The sequence below is a fragment of the Felis catus genome, chromosome A1 (genome assembly GCF_018350175.1).
Source record: "Felis catus isolate Fca126 chromosome A1, F.catus_Fca126_mat1.0, whole genome shotgun sequence".
Classification (NCBI taxonomy): Eukaryota; Metazoa; Chordata; class Mammalia; order Carnivora; family Felidae; genus Felis; species Felis catus.
In genome coordinates this window covers 6220429-6240000 of record NC_058368.1, presented here as the reverse complement: position 1 = coordinate 6240000, position 19572 = coordinate 6220429, and the positions used below count along the sequence as shown (strand labels likewise).

Below are 19572 nucleotides of genomic sequence, written 5' to 3'. Positions count from 1 at the left end.
AAATTCTCTTTGTACTTTGTAACTTAAATGGAAAAACACACCTAAGAAATGACTTTATTTGTACACAAAACGGTCCTCACTGGCCTTCCACGAGCTTACCAATTTCATCTGTGGCCATTGCTGCCCAGGACACGTTTAGTGCTCTGAACAGAGTGGCCACGTCACCGTGGGTGACCACCTTAGACTTATTCCTTTCTCTGGGGCCTGGATGCTACAGTAATCTGACTTTACCACACAGCCGACTGACTTTGCGGGGCACGATCTCTCCAAACTTCATTTTGTCTCATTTGTACACTGAGACAAGTACATTTGTACTTAATTCTCCAAATGGTAGGCAGGCAGTGTTATTTTAGGGTCAAGCTGAGATAACAAAGTTAATTAGGCAACTCTGAACAGCGATGGAGCTTGCTCTCCACAGCACCTTACGCATTTCGGTGACTCACTGAAAGTATCATAGTTACCACTACAATTCTTTTTCTGTAAGTTTTTTTTTAACGTTTTATTTATTTTTGAGAGAGCACAAGCGGGGGAGGGGCAGAGAGAGGGGGACAGAGGATACAAAGTGGGCTTTGCGCAGACAGCGGAGAGCCCGATGTGGGGCTTGAACTCACGAACCGTGAGATCGTGACCTGAGCCGAAGTCGGATGCTCAACCGACTGAGTCACCCAGGCGCCCTGTTACTACAATTCTTAATATTTACAGAGCTTGGAAGAGAACGACTCGACCAAAGCCCAAGGTCCCAAACTCACGTTCTTTCTGATGCTTTTCACCGATAGTCTCCCCACCCAACCCCCGAAATCTTTCCCACTGTACTACTTTCTCTTCTCAAAAGAGAAATAGTTATGGTTCTTAACCTTCCGTTTAGTGCTTGATCCAATAATGGCATCCATTGCTTTATTTCCCATACGTGTATCCTGCCTCCTCAACTAAATTAAATTCCATGAGTATTTGAGGATAGGGATTGTGGTTTGTTTCAGTTCTGTTTGGCCACAGGCCCTAACAGCCTCTCTGAGATACCAAATGCTCAGTAAATGCGGATTCAGTTCCATTGCTCCCTCAAAACACATTCAGGTTATGAGAAAATTCACAGCTGTCCCTAAGTGAGATGAGGAGAATTAATTGTTCAGTAAAGAGCAGGAGCCCCTCACCTTCCCTGAATTTAAGAAAGAAAAAAAACTTCATGATGGGTTATTGAAATCGGAGTTACCTTTAACTATTTCAGCCCTGGAATTATTGACGTCAAGAATTCTGCTTACGTTCATATAATTGCTCTACGTTCATTGTGAAGGGTGAGGAGACATCTGGCCGTGACGTGACCCCCAAAGTTCAACTTACCTGCTAGAAGTAGGTCATATTTTAAGTCTTCAGAAAAATCATATCTCCATATAGAGAGAATGCTAATAATAGCTAACATTTAATGAATGCTTATAGGCGAGGCGTGTGCTCAGCGCTTTATGGATTACTGCATCTTAAGCAGACTGACTTTAAGACATCATTTACAAATTGCCAATTGAAAGTGTACAGTTTCAGGAGTTTTGCAAAATGTATACCTATACTATCATTACAATTAAGAGTCTACGGAACCTCCATTTTTACTGCTAAGTAACATACCCCACTTCATGCATATACTAGTTCGTTTATCTATTCATCTGTTGGTAGACATCCATTTTGGTGCTATAATAAAGGCGCTTTGAACATTGTGTGGACATGTTTTCATTTCTCTCAGGTAAACACACAAGAGTGCAATTGCCGGGTCCCCTGGGAAATATGTATAACTTTATAAGCAATTGTCAAATTGTTTTCCAGGGTGGCTGTTCTATTGGATATTGCTACTAATAATGTATGACAGTTCCAGCCGCTCCCCGTCCTTGCCAACACTGGATATTGTTGGTCCTTTTCTTCCCCTCTTGTCTTCTACTATGGTAGAGTTTATGCAAAGCCACTAAAATTCACCTGAACGATTCTGCCAGTTTTTAAACAAATGTTTACTTATTTTTGAGGGAGAGAGAGCAAGAGTGCGCGAGCAGGGGAAGGGCAGAGAGAAGGGGAGCAGAGAATCCCCAGCAAGCTCTACGCTAGCAGCGCAGAGCCTGACATGGGGCTTGAACCCACGAACTGTGAGATCATGGCCCGAACCAAAATCAAGAGTCAGACGCTTAACTGACTGAGCCACCCAGGTGCCCCAATTCTGTGAGTTTTGACGCTTACGGTTGTGTAGCCATGACAAAGATCAGGGTATAGAGGTTTCATCACCCAAAAACATACCAACATGTTCTTATTTAGCGGATCCCTCTTCTCCCTCCCGCCCCCGGCAACTAGTGGTCTGTTTTCTGTTCTTATAATTTTGCTTTTTCCAGAATGCCATAGAAATGAGATCGCACAGTATGGACTTCTTTCATTTAGCATCACGAGCTGAGAATCATTCACGTTATGTGTATCAGTAACGCACTTTCCATTTCACTGCCTGGGAAATTCACCATTTTACGGCATGTGTTTTGGTCAAGGTACGGATAGGTTTCCACCTTTTAGCAATTACAGATAAAGCCCCTGCAAAGATTTGTGTGCAGGTTTTTGTGGGAACGTGCTCTCGCTTCACTCGGGACGGCTAACTTGTAGGACAAGGGTGTGTTGAACTTTAAAAAGAAACTGTTCACCTTTTCTAAAACGACGGTGTCACTTGGTATTCCCACTAGTGACGTGAGAGTTCCAGTTACCCCGCATCTTCACGTATGTGGTACTCCGTTATTTTTTAATTTTAGCCTTTTTAATAGGTGTGTAGTAGGATCTCATTGTGGTTTTAATTTGCAGTTCCCTAATGGGCAGTGATGTTGAGAATCTCTCCATGAGCTTATCTGCCATCTGTTTATCTTCTTTGGCGAAATGTTTATTCACATCTTTTGCCCATAAAAAAATTGTTTGTTTGTTTTTTTAATTACTGAGTTTTAAGGGTTGTTTCCAGAGACAAGTTCTCGCGGGACTTGCAAATATCTTCTCCCAGTCAGTGTTTGTCTTCCGTTCTCATAACAGTCTGTCAAAGGGCAGAAGTTCTTGATCGTGATAGAGTCTAACTTAGTCAATCTTTTCTCCTCTGCATCGTGCGTTTGGTATTATATCTAAGAAATGTTTGCTTAACACGAGGTCACAAAGGTTTTTCCTACATTTTATTCTACAGGTTTCATATTTAGATTTAGGTCTATGATCCATTTTGAGTTCATTTCTGTATGGAGTACAAGGTCTGAATTAAGGCTCTGTTCGCTTGGTTTTGCCTAAGGATATCAAATTGCTCCGGCATCATTTGCTGAAGAGACGATCTTTTCTCTGCTAAAATGCTTTCGCCCTTCTTTGGAAAGTCGATTGCCCTTCTATGTGTCAGTGCCTTTCTGGACTCATCATGTTCTACTGATTTATAAGACTATTCTTTCTCCAATATCACAATGTCTTAATTACTATGGGTTTAGATGTCTTTTTTTGTTTGTTTGTTTTAATTATTCTTTTATTTCTGGGAGAAAGAGTGTGAGCGGGGGAGGGGCAGAGAGAGGGAGACAGACGGTCCGAAGCAAGGCCTGTGCTGTCGGTGCAGAGGCCGATGCGAGGCTCAAGCTCACTAACTGTGGGACCATGACCTGAGCAGAAGTGCGATGCTTCACTGACTGAGCCACCCAGGCGCCCCTAGGTCTAGCTAAGGCTTAAAATCACATAATGCATCTTCTATGTACTCCTTCATTCTAGTGCTTTCGCTTCTCCATAAATTTTAGAAAAAGTTTATTGATGTCTACAAATATCCTCCTGAAAAAACACATAACCTCCTAAGTGTGACTGACTCAGGAAGCCACTGAAGGCTTATGAGCATGTACGATGACCATTCTAGTTTATTCTTTAAAAGGACTACAGAATCCTTACTCCATGGGGGAGACAGGCAATAAACAAGTACACAAACAAAAAAGAAAACCCTAGATGTATACCAATGTCAAGTAGTGATCAGTGTTCTGGAGAGGAAGGATCGGTGCCGTGTGGAAGGCAGGCCACAGAATGGTGCGAGCGGGAGCCAGGGGCCAGTTAGGAAGCCAGAGCTTGGCGAGGGAGAGAAGATTGAAAGTTCTCTTTTGGATATGCTGGAGTTGAGATCCTATTTGATGTCCCAACGTGGAGTCGTTTGTTCACTCATTCATTCACTCAGTATGTCATATGTACTGTCATATGTAAGGCACGTTTCCAGTTGCCGTAGATGAAAAGACCGCCTAGAGGTGTCAGCTAACACTGTGGCAATCATGCTGAATACCTACGTGTATCCAATCAACACCTCTCACCCCGTAAGCAGGACCGATGACAGGTCAACGACATCTCAGCGAAAAACGACCGCCTGCCTGGAGTTTATCTTCTGGTGGGGTGGGGAGGAAGACCAAGCAAGCCGGAGTTGGTAGCGGTCAGTGCTATGGGGGCAAATGAGGCCCGGCTGAAGGGGACAGAGAAGGAGGCTGGGGTGGGGAGGCGGGGGGCAGGCTGCTATTTCACAGTGGAAAGGAAGAGCCTCTCTAGGATGAGATTTGAGCAGACCTGACGAAGTGAGGGAGCGAGCCAAGCTGGGGAGAGCGGGAGACAGATGCAGCCGGAATAGGGTGTGAGAGCCGTGAGACAAGACATGCTTGGCAAGCTGGAGGAACGGCGCAGGACAGAAGGGTGACAGAAGACAGGTGTACGAAATGGGAGGCCACGGCGTGCAGGGACTTGTGTGGCTCTCACTGAGCCAGGAGCACTGCGGGGACGAGAGCAGAGGAGTGGCACGGGCTGTGTTAAAAGGGTCCCTCGGGCTGCTGGAGGCTGAGGAGACAGGGCGGAAACAGGCAGGACGCTTGTGTAAGAGTCTATAGGGAAGAGGTGGGTGGCTGTCGTTTGGCGCAGAGTGGGGCCGCAAAGGCGGGGAGGGCGGTTCACCCGGGGATATAAAGGGAAAGCGCCCGGGGTTTGCACGCGGAACGGGAATAGCGCGTGTGAGCAAGGATGACGCCACAGTGTCGGTGCGGCCTGGACGGCTGGGAGGGAGGGGTTCGTGGCCACGGAGATGGTTAAGTCTGTAAAGGGAGCAGAGTGGAAGGCGGAGGCCGGAGTCGGCTTCAGGTATCTTTGGTCTAGAGACAATCTGCAGTAATGAGTCAGATGCGGCAGGTAGGTCTGGACGGGAAAGCCGGGATCCTACCCGAGTCCTGAGCCTGGATGATGCGTTCACCCAGGGCCAAGGGAAAAGAGGAGAGGCTGAGACGGTACAGGCTACTCCCGGGGGGGGGTTCTGTTGTACAGGGAAGAGACAGACAACAGTCAAATATACGTGCAACACAGAGAAATAAAGCCAGGAACGGGCTGGAGGACGACGGGGTGTAGGTCTGTGCATGTTTCTCGTCACAGATGCAATTCAATATACCCGTATATGAAATAGGCTGGATATGTCAATTTGATGGTTAACATATGTCATATGTTAATATGTTTATATGTCATATGCCACATATATATGTTATATGACATATGTTAATATGTCATAAACATATGTCAATATGTTTAACTCCTCAAGTTTGGACAGGATCCCTCAGAGAACAGGGGTTGCTAAATTTAAAAATCTGAGAACTGAGCCCTAGGCGTTTCCAACACTTCCAGTGGAACTTGCCATAATGGGTTTTACTTTTTTGAAAAAAAATTTATTTTTTATTTGAAAGACGGGGGGGGGGGGAGACAGAAAGAGAGAGAGAGAGAGAGAGAGAGACAGAATCCTAAGCAGTCTCCACGCTCAGCGTGGAACCAGGGTGGGAGGCCGGATCCCACGACCCTGGGATCATGACCTGAGCCGAAAATCAAGAGATGCCTAACAGACTGAGCAGCCCTGGTGCCCCAGGGTTCTATTTTTTGAAATTCATGCAGGAGGCGGGTTGTCGCCTCGGTGGCCCTCTCTCCAAGTCTCTGAACTGCCGTTTGCTCAAATCTTTAGACCAGCTTGGAGGTGTTCTCCTGTGTTCCTCAGACAACCACATCCGAACCAACTGAGGAGCTGGTTAAAAATGAAGATTCCGTGTCCTCCCTGCGCCCCTGAACCAACCTCTGGGACTAGACCCAGAGAAAACAAACTGTAGATCATTTTCACGCCCACTGAGGTTGGAAGCCACTGCATCAAAGGCAGGGAGGAAAAACAGAAGGCAATTCGAGTGAAGGGAAATAGGAAGGCGGGTTAGGGTACTGACAGAAGTCAGACTGACTCAGTCTGTGGTCAGAGGGCAGCTCCTGAGGGCCCTGGGGAGGGAGCTCCGTGATCAGATCCCCGCGCTGTGCGGACGAGCCGGGGCGGCAAGACGTCATGTGGCAACACAGGTCTAGCTCCTAAATTATCCTCACTGCTCTGATCCGGCCTAGCAGGATTGGGAATTCCTTAGTTCTTCGAATGTTTTTATCCGAATGAGTTGAATTTTTAGGAAAAAAATTATGTCAGCTTTTTAAATCTTCTGGGTTTTGTGCGAAAGGAGGGAGGAAAAAGAACTATTTGGGATAAAACAAATTGTTCTCAGCATAAGACAGAATTACGCCTTATTCTAGAAATGGAAAGCTCATCATAATTCTTTCGATTAGAAAGGTGTCTACTCCACATCTATCATAGTACGAAGTGCAGCAGAGGAAAGAACCCGTATATACATCCTAAGTCATTACTCCACTACAGAGGTAGAATATATAGACATTATTAATGAAAACAATCACAGAGATTTATTTACAGGCCACTTGTTAAGGCACATTTTAAAATAAAACACCTTTGTGTATATAAAAATACAGCTGACTCCATATTTTGATTTATGAAAAATAAATTTATTACATAACACCTTGTTTTTAACAATGTTCAATTTTTTTTTAATTCAGAATACTTGTGTCATTCATGTAAAATAGTTTGATACAGTACATTGTATGTTATAGGTTTTTTTTTTTTTTTTCCTCAAAAATCCTAAGGCTCTCCTACTCCTTCTCCTTTGCTGAAGTAAGGGCACCCTAAACAACGTGCGAACGAGTTTTAAAAAGGAAAATTAACTGAACAAAATTTTAATAGCACTACACCAACCAGCTTTAAAATCGGGACAGGATATCTGAATCGGATGCCGCACCTTTCAGAGGAAGTTATCATTCATGCTTTTTTCATCTTAAAGCATGCTCACTAATCAGCAACACCAACAGGAAAAATAAAACACTGTCTATGACAATCATTTCAGTTTGTTTGCTGAACCAAACAGGTTTATATCAATGACAACATATTTAATTACTATCAAATAGCAGCTTTAATACCAGTCAAGTCATAGATTGAAAATAAAAACGAACTTATAAGTTGGAAATTAATCTTTGGGAGTTTTGAAACCTTTCTGGAAAAACTATGTGGCTTCTGTACTTTCAAAAAAAACCCAAGCAATAGTCTTGGTCAAAAAACACTGATTAATGTAGAAAAATGAATCAACCCACTGATAAGACACTAAAATGAAAGGTGTACCAAAATAATCTCACTTTGCGTCTTGGTGATTTTGTTGAGTTAACATACGCCGTATGTTTCAAGTACCAGTTAAACTTGTGTGTGTGTGTACTATTGGTCAGAGAACGCTGTTACACTGAAAGAACTCACCACATACAACGACAAATGCTCGCCCTAGCACATTTCACAGCTTCAACTGCTACAGACTGTCACTGAAAACAATGCATTGGTCAGTCTGAACCATGTCAAGTAAACTATGGAAGTAGCAAATCCACAACACAAACTGTGCTAGCACTTTCTTTCAAGTCTAACTCCGGAACAGGTACAACTTGGAAGCCACTACCCCGGTCTGTGAAAAGTGGTGGAACTTGGCTACTGGACAGTCTGAGGATGTGAGCGCACAGTACACTCCCGTGGCCCATGCCGGGTTCCCGCAGGGAGCTGCACCGTCAGTCCACAGCGCTAGCAACGGTGCACGGACAACATTCCAGCGCAGCTCAGTACCGGTGTGTCTGGTGTGAGTACTGTGGAGGCTGCTGGGAGGTAGCTGAGTATCCCATGCTGCTCTGTGGCTGTGATGTGCTTGGTCCAGGGTTGGGATAGGCAGCATGTGGATTGGAACGCTGGAAAATGGAGAACGAGGGAGACATGTGAGTCAGACGTCTCTAAGAGTCGGCTCCATCCCGAGCCAGCAAGGCTTATGTGTGTTTAAAATGTCACTGATTTCAAGGCAGTAAGAATTTCAAAGTCTTGTGCCATATACTAGCTCTAGACGGAACATGATGAAAACCCCCAATCTTTTAATATCAGCTTTTCTTCGTGGAGGTCAGAGTATTGCCAGCAAACAATATCAGGCTGAGTCTCATTACAATGCTGTGCAGTTCGTTGTTTCTCTAGAGCAGTAACCTCCCTCTTTAAGCCGTTTTGTACCTACTTGAAAAGTAATAATTAATTTGCTCGAGTTGTTTATAAATGAACTTAGTGATGGACACACTAAGAAATTCAAAGCTAATTTACATGCTAGTTTCTTCGGTAGAAACCTCTCAACATGCTTGTGACTGAAAAATAGAAAAAAAAATGAACAGGGCAAGAAAAGGTACCACGGAATAATTCTCTTTGGCATTTAATATTTTTATGCCCTTTAATGACTCTTATCTTCTGCTACAAGGTATATACAAAAAGTTCGTAATTATAGAAACGTAACAAGAATGGTATTCTCAATTCTAAAAAGAGCACAAAGGGAAAGAACAGTGATAGAGTTTAGAGACCTCTGATTTTGACCTGTTATATTATTATTCCCATTCCTGCACCTCTCTGTCTCGTATTATTAGCTCCCAAGACAAATGTGATAACTGATTAGCCGTAACTTACTACTTTCCTCTTTCAAAGCGTATTTAATAAATCATACAATCCGAAATTCTGCCTACCCTGGCAAAATAGAATTTTAAAAGAGGGGACACGTGAAATCGAAGTCACTACAAAAACCAACCACAATGAGAACACCAAGAAACAAAGAAGTGCAGCAGCATTTTCTTGGTTTCAGTAGCAAAGGTCCAAGCACTGCTCCGCTTCATTCTAAGGATGCCTTAGTGTGCAAACACACTCTTGGGCCAAGAAGGATGCACTCTTTCCATCCAGATAGGGAGAGAGAGATGTCTGAACAAACATCGACCCTCAGAGATGTCTGCCCTTGACGTCCCTGTTTTGTTCTTGGAAGAGAGCTGCTACCCCGGCAGAGTCTCAAGAATTTCCACGGTTCGGTGGACTGGCCCCCTCCTCAACCAAAGCGAAGAGTGAAGATCTTATTCCTGAACCGTAGTGGCAGCTCTGGGAAGCTCACCAGTTCAGTAAGATCTCCTTTTCTCTTTTGGTAGGTAAGTAACTCTCACTGGGCAAGCTTTCAGTGTCCTCTCCACACTGAAACCCGGCTGAGTTGGCAATATGATCAGAATGAGCAAGGAGGTGGAATATGATTTTCAAAGCAGGTCTTTCTGCAAAGGAACTGACAATGTCACTCGACAGGATCCACGAGCAGGCAGCCTTGGCAGTCAGATCTGAGTCTGTGTCCTGGGTCTGCCCCCGGCTCGGCAGGGGAACACGTGAAAGCATCAGTTTTCTGAGATAATGATGAAATAATGTAGGTTTCATGCTTAGTATAAAAGCTAGCAGAGTAAGTACCCAACAAGCTCTTATCATTACAGTCACCACCAGCATCACCACCACCACTTAAGAAGCGCTTACTAAGGGGGCGCCTGTGAGGCTCAGCGGTGAAGCGTCTGACTCTTGATCTCGGCTCAGGTTCCTGAGTTCAAGCCCCGAGTCGGGCTCTGTGCCAAACGCTCGGAGCCTGCCTGGGACTCTCTCTCTTTCCCTCTCTCTCTCTCTCTGCCTCTCCCCAGCTCACGTTCTCTCTCTCAAAATAAATAAATAAACTTGGGTGCTACGAATGCTACTAAGACTTCTGATGGCAGGAATGATGATGAAGACGGTAAGAGTGGTAACATCCGTTAAGGACTCAAGGCAGGCCAGCCACTGTGCCTCAGCATACGTTCTTTCGTTAAATCGTTGTTACAACTTGACACTTGCCATTGTCCATTTCTGCAAATGAGAAAACTGGGAACATCTGAATGACTTACTCAAGGTTACCCGAAGTCAGTGGCTGGGCTGGGATTTGAAAGCCTGTGTGCTTAATCGTTATCGGTTTACGGCTGTCTCAAAACAACAGACAGCACTGACTGAGCTGCTGCTACAAGTTAAGGCGCTAGGATTTATCACGTCTACTCTTACAACAGCTACCAGTTAGACTTGGCTACCCTCATTTTACAGATGAAAAACTAAAGCCGGGAAATGTCACACTGTCTGTCCAAGGTCACAGAGTTGATCAATGGCGTAGTTTAAGTTCGATCATTCTAGGCCTGTCTGGTTCAAAAGCCAGCTCCCTCTACTGTATCAGTCAGTGTTTCTCCATGCCAGTGACACTCGTGTCAGTGTCATTTCCCCAGGTACGCAAAAGTCAGCATTTTTCTTAATTATACTGCATTTCCCAAAGGTCACAAACCCATATACAAGTATGGATATGGCAAGCCAAAACAAAACACACTAGAAATACCTGATAGTCTGAGGTCATGATTAGTCCACCTGAGGTAGTGGTCGGAGGGACAACTCTCACTTTTTTCAACGGGGGTCCCTGTGTGTGACTGCTGTCTTGATTCCCTGGGTGACCGGTTCCATTAGTATGGTTATTGCCCTGCTGCTGCTGCTGGTTCTTCTCAATTGGTTAAACAGAAAAATAAAGTTCAACTCAGAAGGAGAACCAAATACAAGCAAAATTATCTTCACGGTCGCACTGGCCACAACGAGAGGCAGGAAATGTACTTTAATACTTACTTTGTCTCCTTTGTCATCAGGTTCTTCTTCTGTCAAAAATTCTCGTTTGGGGTAAGGGATCTGACAACCGGCAAAAACGCTGATCACAAAAAAACAAAAAGGAGAAATGATGTCCAGTATGCTAATCGATATTTCAGATCCTTCATTTTAATCTTTTAAGGTGGACTTTGCCTCCGTATTTGTAAAACCAGCACCCTTCCTGCGGCTGTGAAGAGATGACTCTTCTAACCCGTGACATTACAGCAGGCCGTGGGAGGGCTTTTCAGAACTGTATAAAAATAATCGATCATCGAATATGACTCAACTTCCTTCTGGCCCAGGCTTACTCTTTATTACTAAACCCGAAACGTAGAGGCCAGCTGCAACGTCACTGCTCTTAGGGAACGAGATCTGCAGTTGGGAACACAGAGTGTGAGTGCAGCGGTGAGCGGCCTCGGGGAGTCTGAGGGAGTGGCAGCACCCACACGCGACCCGCCACCAAGAAACGGGAGTGCGCCTGAAACTAGAGCCGGCAACGTCTCGCAAAGCGAGACACGGCCAGAGATGCCTAAATGACACCTCGGTCACCAGAGCTCATTTCTGGCTTATTGTGGGGATTTCCTCAGGTCCTCCCGTCACAGGAGTGGCAACTTGGAGTTGGTAGCTAAAATAAAGCACGCTCCAAAAAATTCCATCGTGCTGGTGAATTAATAGATGGGTCACTTACTCTGATGTAGGAAGCGGATCTTCTAAGAAGTAGGGATCCTGCATAGCCTGTTCTGAGGTAATTCGCTTAATTGGGTCCATGGTAAGCAACTTCTGAAGCTGAAACCGTAAGTCATAAAAACGTTACCGCGTTACTTCCCGTAGTCATCTCCTCGGACACATGTGCGAAGTGTTATGTTTTTTGATGAAAATGCCACCATTTGAAGGTATTTATTCCCCCAAATTAACAACAGGAAAACTTATTTTCTATTTAATGTAGTAATTCACATTTAGTCATTCTAATAATCATGATCTTACTTGGTTCTCCTTTCAGAAGTAACTAAACGTATGCCTTACTCCAAACCGATGATCCACATTATCTGAACTGCTTTGCCCAATTTAGGACAGAACTAAATTCTTGTCTTTTCTATTCTTTTTCTATTAAGGGGAAACATTATTATAACACAAATAATAAACTAGCCATGTGTGGCTATTTAGATTTAAATCCAAATTAACTAAAACCAAATTAAACTAAAAAAACAAAACAAAACAATTTCTCAGTCATATCAGGTACATTGCTAGAGCTCAAGAGACACATGTGGGTAGAAGTTACCCTATGGGATAGCACAGACCATCAGAGAAAGCTCTCCTGTGCTATCCAGTGCTATCCTAGTCTAAATAAATACGATGCTTGATACAGAACTTGTAAAGTACAGAGGGGTTATGAATGGGAGATTCCAAGGTTACTGCTTGGGTCAAGTCCTGACTTGACATTTATGAGCCGAGTGACTCTGGACAAGGTGCTTACTCTCTTTGTAATGCCATCTGTCAAAGGGAGATTAACAATCGTGCCTACTACCAAAGGTTTGTTTTCAGGATTAAATGAGTTAATGTATGGAAAGCAAACATAATGGTACCTGGCACAAAGACAGTAAGTGTTAGCTGCTATTATTATTGTTACTGTTACCTTGCTACCTATAGAAATGTCGCACTCACGTGAAAATTCAGTATTTTTTGGTTAAAACACAGTTGACCGAAGACTTTACGAACTAACATATTTTATTTTATTATTTATTTATTTTAGAATGTTTGACTTTAACATGTGATTTAAGAGCTTATCTAAATAGTGGCCTCTCAGCTTCTCCTCTTTGATCTAATGCAGTGGTTTTCAGACGTCAGAGTACATCGGAATCACCGCTCGCGCACTTCCGAAAGCAGACCGCTGGCCCCGGTCCCAGAGCTCTGACTGGGATGTCTGGGCAGGGGTCCGAAGAGCTGCCTTTCCACCAAATTCCCAAATGACTCTGGTGCGGTGGACCAGGACCACTCTTGAAAACCAACAGACGTGCTAAGACTTGATGGGAGAGGGCACAGAGGACAGAAGGACATAAAATATTCAGAAATACAGAAGAAATGCCGGGATGGCGAGATTTAAATTTAATTTTGATGAGATTTCAGTGGAAGTGCAGCTTCATTTTTAGAGTTGAAAGGAAAAGCACGGATTTGCCATTTAAAACAGTCAACAGTTTTAACGGAGTTACGTCCGAGTTTTCAGATGGGCCCACACAAGGTCGGTCACCCTAGCAAAAATGAGCAAATAAGCTGCAAGGGAAGTCTCTCTCTGGGATGTCAGTGGTGATGGTTATGAGAGCCACTTCAGACCATGTCAAAGAGCAGCAAACTGGGGGGAAGGAAGGGCAAACTGTGACTTTCAGTCTACCACTATTACCATTATTTTGCTAGAATAAATAATCCGTATGTTGAAGGATCTAACTTACCTTCCTATTTCGGTCCTATTTCAAGTACGTTATAAGAAACCATTATTTGGATAATAATATATTGTGTGCTAATAAGATAGGTTAAGTACTGCTTTTTAAGTTGCTAATAAGATAATGAAATATAGGATATAGGACATGATATAAAAATAAGTAGAAGGTGTAGGAGCAGAAGCAGTAGACAGAGAAGAAAAAGCAGAAATAGAAGACATGTTTGCAAGTGGCCTGGTACTGTAATAAAGGAAAATATAATCTTTTCAAGGCAAAAAAAAAAAAAAAAAAAAAAAATCCCACTTAATGAACTCATTTAAAAATACCGAGAATAAAGGATTAAAAGAATTTTAAGCCAAATATAATACAGCCTGCTCCCCCAAATTTCCAAGTATGTTATATAACTTTCTTAAAAACATAAAGCTGAAAATCATTTTTAATTGTAATGATGTAAAAGTGGAAATTAAATTGTAAACAAATTTAAATCGGCACTAGTTGAATATAATCTCATAAATTATGATAGCGCATGGATTCTTTCAGTTTCTAGGTCAAATTATTTTTCCATTATACAGTAATAAATCACGCAACTCTCATATTCTTCCAGAAAATGCAAATAGTGCACACCATCACTGAAGGACTTCTAATACCCAAGTCTGTAAGAGTATCTTGGGAGTTAAAAATTTTATAAGCAATCTTTCAAAGATTTGAAATACAAAATAACCTGTAAAAATTATTTCTGAGCAGTGGGATGGTTTTTCTTTTAGATTCTTCGAAATATTTGGAACTTTTAAATAACTGATGAAAACCAATAAATGTAACTCTAAAAACGTTCTCGACAGCCTTGGTACAAAGACAACCTTTAGAAAATCTAATATAACTGAACATTAGTCTGTTAAACCATGTTATGGGTTTGCAAAAACAAATATTTTCATGCCTTTACTAAGATGCACCAACCAGATGTCTGCATTTACCATTAAAGTACTCTAAAATAAATAAATAAATAAATAAATAAATAAATAAATAAATAAGTAAATAACAATAAAGTACTCTAAGAGTGCTAAGTAACCATATAAAGTGACCCCAAAAAAACCTCTGGTTGGGCTAATCAAGGGGAAAAAAAAATATTATTGTTCTCTAAAGCTTACCAAGTGGAATGCTTTACTATCTGGTTTAACTTTATGTTTTTCCATGTACTTGATAAGGCTGCAGTTGGTATACCTGAAAGAGAAATACTATGAAATACCTATTAGATTTTGAGGTTAATTTTACATCGGCTGAGGATTTTCCAAATATTTTAATAACAACCGGTACAGAATATGTATAAAAAATGGAGTTATCGGCATAGCATTAGATCAATTTCATATTTCATTCATGCACACTAGTCACTTACGAATGGATACCACTGATTAAACACAAAATAATTTCATAAATAATATATACTGAATAGCATTTTTATATGACTCTTATCTCAATAACTACAGGTCAAATGTTTAATTCAGTCTTTTAATATAAAGAACAATTTTTTTACATTTGTCACAGGCCTATAAACTGTCCTCTCTCCCAATTCTCTGATCTTGCATTGCAGATAAACGGAATATTCCTTCTTCTCTGCTAAAGCCTACGTAAAATGACTACACAACCCAGGTGGGGAGCCAAGTCAGTGCTAGCAAGGCTGGGTATTTCAGTCTCTTACTGCTTCAGCTATGATACTTTCACTGATGCCGCTTCCAGAAAGTAATAGGTACAGAAAGGGTTTTTTTCTACCCAAATTAGCTACTAAAATTAGCTGTTTATCTTCTTTATATCATGTAAACATCTTGAGCAATAAAGAATGCCATAATGTAAAATATTTATTAAGTAAATAAGTAAAATTGTTTGTTAGGATAACCTTGTGTTCCGTATTCTGTCGAGTACTCAATCTTATACCTAAGTATTGTGGGAAAGCAGAAATCAAAAAAGGGTCTACTTTCTTTCCAACTTACGTATTTCTTCTGAAATCTTTCATTAATGTTGAATGTTCGGGCATCTTTTTTATATCTTCCCAATCTTTATCTGTGGAATACATTGATAACATTTTATGTTGTCTAGGTTCCTGTTCTCAAGAATTTTAACAAGAGTTACCTCAATTTTTATTACACGCCATACACTTTGACCTTCCATGAAAGCACAGATCTCAAATAATTGACTAGCTATAGAAACATCTTATCTTGACCTGTAAATACAATTCTCATCCCTTGCATAGCATTAGATCTCTATCTTTTTGAGTTTATCTTTTCAGTGCCTACTTTCCATAGAATTTACTATCAGTTACCTCAATTTCTTTTTTACCTCAATTTCTATAAGTAGAGGGGAATAAGCTATTAATAAATATTTCTATTATTAAATCATTCTATTTCTGTTTGTAACTACTTTTTCCCCTTTTCCACTCAATACCTTGGTTAAATCAGCAACCAATCTCTTCAATGACAAATGTAGTATCTTTTCCCTCCATAGCTATAAGATGCACTTTAAAAAAAATATGATCCTCCTTACTTTCACTTTATTAAATACACTGCTTTACGTCAGCAATCAATGTAAGCGACAACAATTGTCTGAAATAGAACAGGGTAGGATATAACCAGTATGCAAAAAAATCAGCTGGTGGCTTGGCTAGTTTCAATAACAGTAACAAAAACAACCCCAGCTACTAGGTACATTAGGTGGAAAATGTTTCAGTTAGTTCTGCTGACCTTAGAGTTGCTCGAACAACGCATGCTAGACGGCTTGTTTTTTCCATCACTATCAATGGACTTTTACTGGGAGACTACCAGGTGCCGTAGTACAACAGGTAGTACGACAGGTAGCTTAATAGCTACCGTCAGTTTTTAAATGGCCTTCAGAGGTTTCCTTCCACTCACACAAACAGCTACTACCTATCCTCCATAAATATCACATATTGTAAAGTCAACTAAATACACACTTTAAACTCCTGCATGGAATCTTCTCCTTGTTTCCTTGCTCTGATTTCTCTATTTTGTCAATTTCTCAAGCTAGAAATCTTGATAATCTCTTACTTTTCCCTCAATTACACACTTCCTATAAACAATTCCATTTTTGTCCTTTACTTCCCATCCTTTTTTTTGTTTTAATCACTTACACCTGGAGTACCGTGACACAGGCAAAGAGCTGGCTTGCAAGGCTTCGCTTCCCTCTCTTTAACTGACTTTTACCCACCACCACACGCTAATCTTTCTAAAATGGAACATAAACCACATCACTAGTTTTCAAGAACTTATCGTGGATTCTCTTGCACTTTAAATCTAAACCCTGCTGCCTACTTTTCAAATTTCTTATAAGCTGAGCCTACCGTAGCTATTGAACTACACATTAAGAATCATCTCCTACAGAAGCCACCCCCACTTTCACCTCCTTGTAAGCCATATTCCTTTGCCTCGGGCCTTGGAGATGGTGGACACATCCACAAGTGGGAAGAAAAGACCATTCTCCTCCACCTACTCCATCCATAGCTATTATTTAAAAATTCTACTTAGAGTACCACAGTATGAACTCCAAGAAGGCAAGAGTCGTGCCTGTTATATCAACAAGATTGCATGCATAACTCAGTGCCTCCACATGGCAGGTACTCAAATATTTAGTGAATAAATACAATTCCCATCACAAAAAAGCAGTCTTCACAGAACTGTCGACCAATTCTGCAGAAAGGTAGTATTTGTGTTAACACTCCTACAAGGGAATGAGAAATTATAACTCCCAGGTATTTCTGCATTAGTCTTGAGTTACCCTGACCTGAGAAGACTTCCTAATGAGAAACCATTTCTAATAAGTACCTCACTAGCCAATGTTATGTATTGTGTTTTAAGCAAATATCCATTATTCTAGACTTCTGGGCAGTTTTTGGTGACTGAGGAACTACCATTCTGTGGTATAACAAGGGATGGAGACACAGCTGGTGAGGTCTAACGCCTGTGATGAGACACCTTAACGACTTTCTCCCTGCCGCTAATCAGTGCACGCAAGGTTGCTGTTCTAATAGAACACTTAAAAGAATGTTCTTACCAGCCAGGGTGATAGAGCAAAAATATTCTATGTTTCATATTATTCAACATGTGATTCTGTACAGTGCCCTAAATGTAAATAATGTTCAAAATTTACACTCAAATCCCAAGTAATGGCATTATTATACGTACTGCCAGACCAAAATATATACTACTGAATTTTATTTATAGTTTCCCCTGGTAAGAACTAAAGGCACCTTTTAATACAGATATCGCAAACATGTTATCATTTCAAATATTAAACAACAAAACAAAACAAAATAAAATGAAACAAAAATATACTCCTCGAATTCAGAAAACCCACAAATATCTTTACGCTAATATGTGAACTCTAAATTTTGCTATTTCTAAGGATCTTTGATTAATGCAAGTCACAAATATAAAGAACTGAGTAAGAGTGGCTTTCATCAGCTTAAGATACACACCTTTCCCATGAAGAAGATTATCTAAGTTTAAACAACAGTGATTTAAAAACAAAAACAAAAACATAATGTGTACCTGCAGGAAATCCCATTACATTGAATATTCTGTCCAGCTGGTCATGGTGATAAGGATTACTAGTTTTGATGTCCTCTTGTCGACAGTGAAATATTGGTTCTGACGTTAGTAGTTCTGCAAATATACACCCTATAGCCCAAATATCTTTAAAACAAAAAGAAAAAAAAAAAAAGAAAAGAAAAAAAAAAAAGGAAAGGAAAAAAGAAAAAGAAAGGAGGAAAATAAAGTGGTTCTTTCCAAAAGAAAATGCATTTTTATCGTGGTGGGGAGTGGTTGTTTCTTGTTTTCCTAATGAGTCATATTAATTCCTAAAGCAATTATAATTTAAAATATCATGGAATACTGTTTGTAAATATATTCCCACCCAATCCACCCCCATTTTTCATTCCCTATTATACCTCCATTCCACCCAGTGGCTTCATTCCAAATTCAAATCAAATTTATTACCTACATTTTTGGCAATTTTTAAATGCTTCAAACATTACCTTATCTGTGAAATACATACAAAGCTACATATGGAGCACAGGAACCACAAACAAACAAAATTAAACAAAAAATAAAACAAAAACAAGAAAACCCAAATAGCCTTTGAAATTGGGCATACTTGTCAAAAAAAAGTCAGCACAATTTTCTGAGGTAAAAATACTTTTTCTTCACCTAGTTTATGTACTTGCTAATTTGTAAAGTCTAATGATTATTCTCTCATGCAAGCAAGGTCATATTCCAATAAGAAAGACAGTGCCTGACCTCAAATATTCTAATGAAATCACATTTCTACTTGAACAGCTTTTTTTGTTCAAAGTATTTCTTTATGCTACAGTAGCATCAGATTTTCCAATTTAATAAAGACAAGAAAACAGGGAGCAAAATTCTACTTCAAGAGGCACAAAGGGTATAAACTCACTGGAATTACTTATAAAAGCCAGGCAAATGTATGCCTCCTTAACCCAACAAATTCCTTTCATTCACTTTAAGATATAGGCTAACTTTCACTCAGACTGAACTTTTACTCAACACAACTGTTATTAGTAGAGGAAAGAGCTACATGCCAGTTTAGAATTTAAAACTGAAACTATTTAGTTTCCACTCTTGAGAAAGCCCTAAGCCAACAAGGTTGACTTCTCCATACTAGTAAGTACAACAGTGTGTATATAGCAGACACTCAATCAGTGGTTTTTGACTGATCTTATAACCATGGTAAATAGAAATAATGATAGAGGGAAAAATAAAAATCACTGTTTTATTAAAGGCAATTAATCAGGTATGTTAATAACTGTCACATAAATAGAAAATGAGAAAAAATGTTAATTTACAAATTAGCTGAGAATTCCTAAACTCTAAAACTGGAATATAGATCTTGAATGTAAAATTATCACATGTACATTTCAGAGTAACAAGTTAATCGCCTATTTATTAGAGATTACACAACACACTGATGACAAGCGATTTTTAAAAATGACGCTGTGTTTGCGTATCAGTTTTCTCCCATATCAGAGAACCAAGTCAGCCAATACCACCATATGGAAAAGTACCAAGAAACACAAGCCAAACTATATTATTTTTAGTGTCAGAAAGTACACGGAAAAAAACGATTTTGTGATTATTCTCTTTACATGTGTGCCAAATAAATAGCTTGACCTATGATAATCTCAATCAAAGGGAAGGGAGCATCACAAAAAGGGGCTGATGGGTCAGTCTG

The 19572-nt window shown here is 40.7% G+C and overlaps 1 protein-coding gene across 8 annotated transcripts in view; it reads right to left on the bottom strand.

The window, feature by feature from the left end:
• The window catches only part of CDK8 (cyclin dependent kinase 8), a 126161-nt gene that overhangs the window by 6767 nt on the left and 99822 nt on the right, over window positions 1-19572 (bottom strand). For 3 of the 8 annotated variants that reach the window (XM_045044624.1, XM_045044653.1, XR_006589566.1), the window contains exons 7-12: window positions 17874-18017; window positions 15303-15372; window positions 14466-14538; window positions 11577-11674; window positions 10871-10949; window positions 10593-10751 (exon numbers count right to left, since the gene is read on the bottom strand). In XM_045044624.1, coding sequence (XP_044900559.1) covers window positions 10593-10751; window positions 10871-10949; window positions 11577-11674; window positions 14466-14538; window positions 15303-15372; window positions 17874-18017 — 623 coding nt within the window. The other 5 variants (XM_003980264.6, XM_019821783.2, XM_006927174.5 and 2 more) reach the window with 4 other exon arrangements.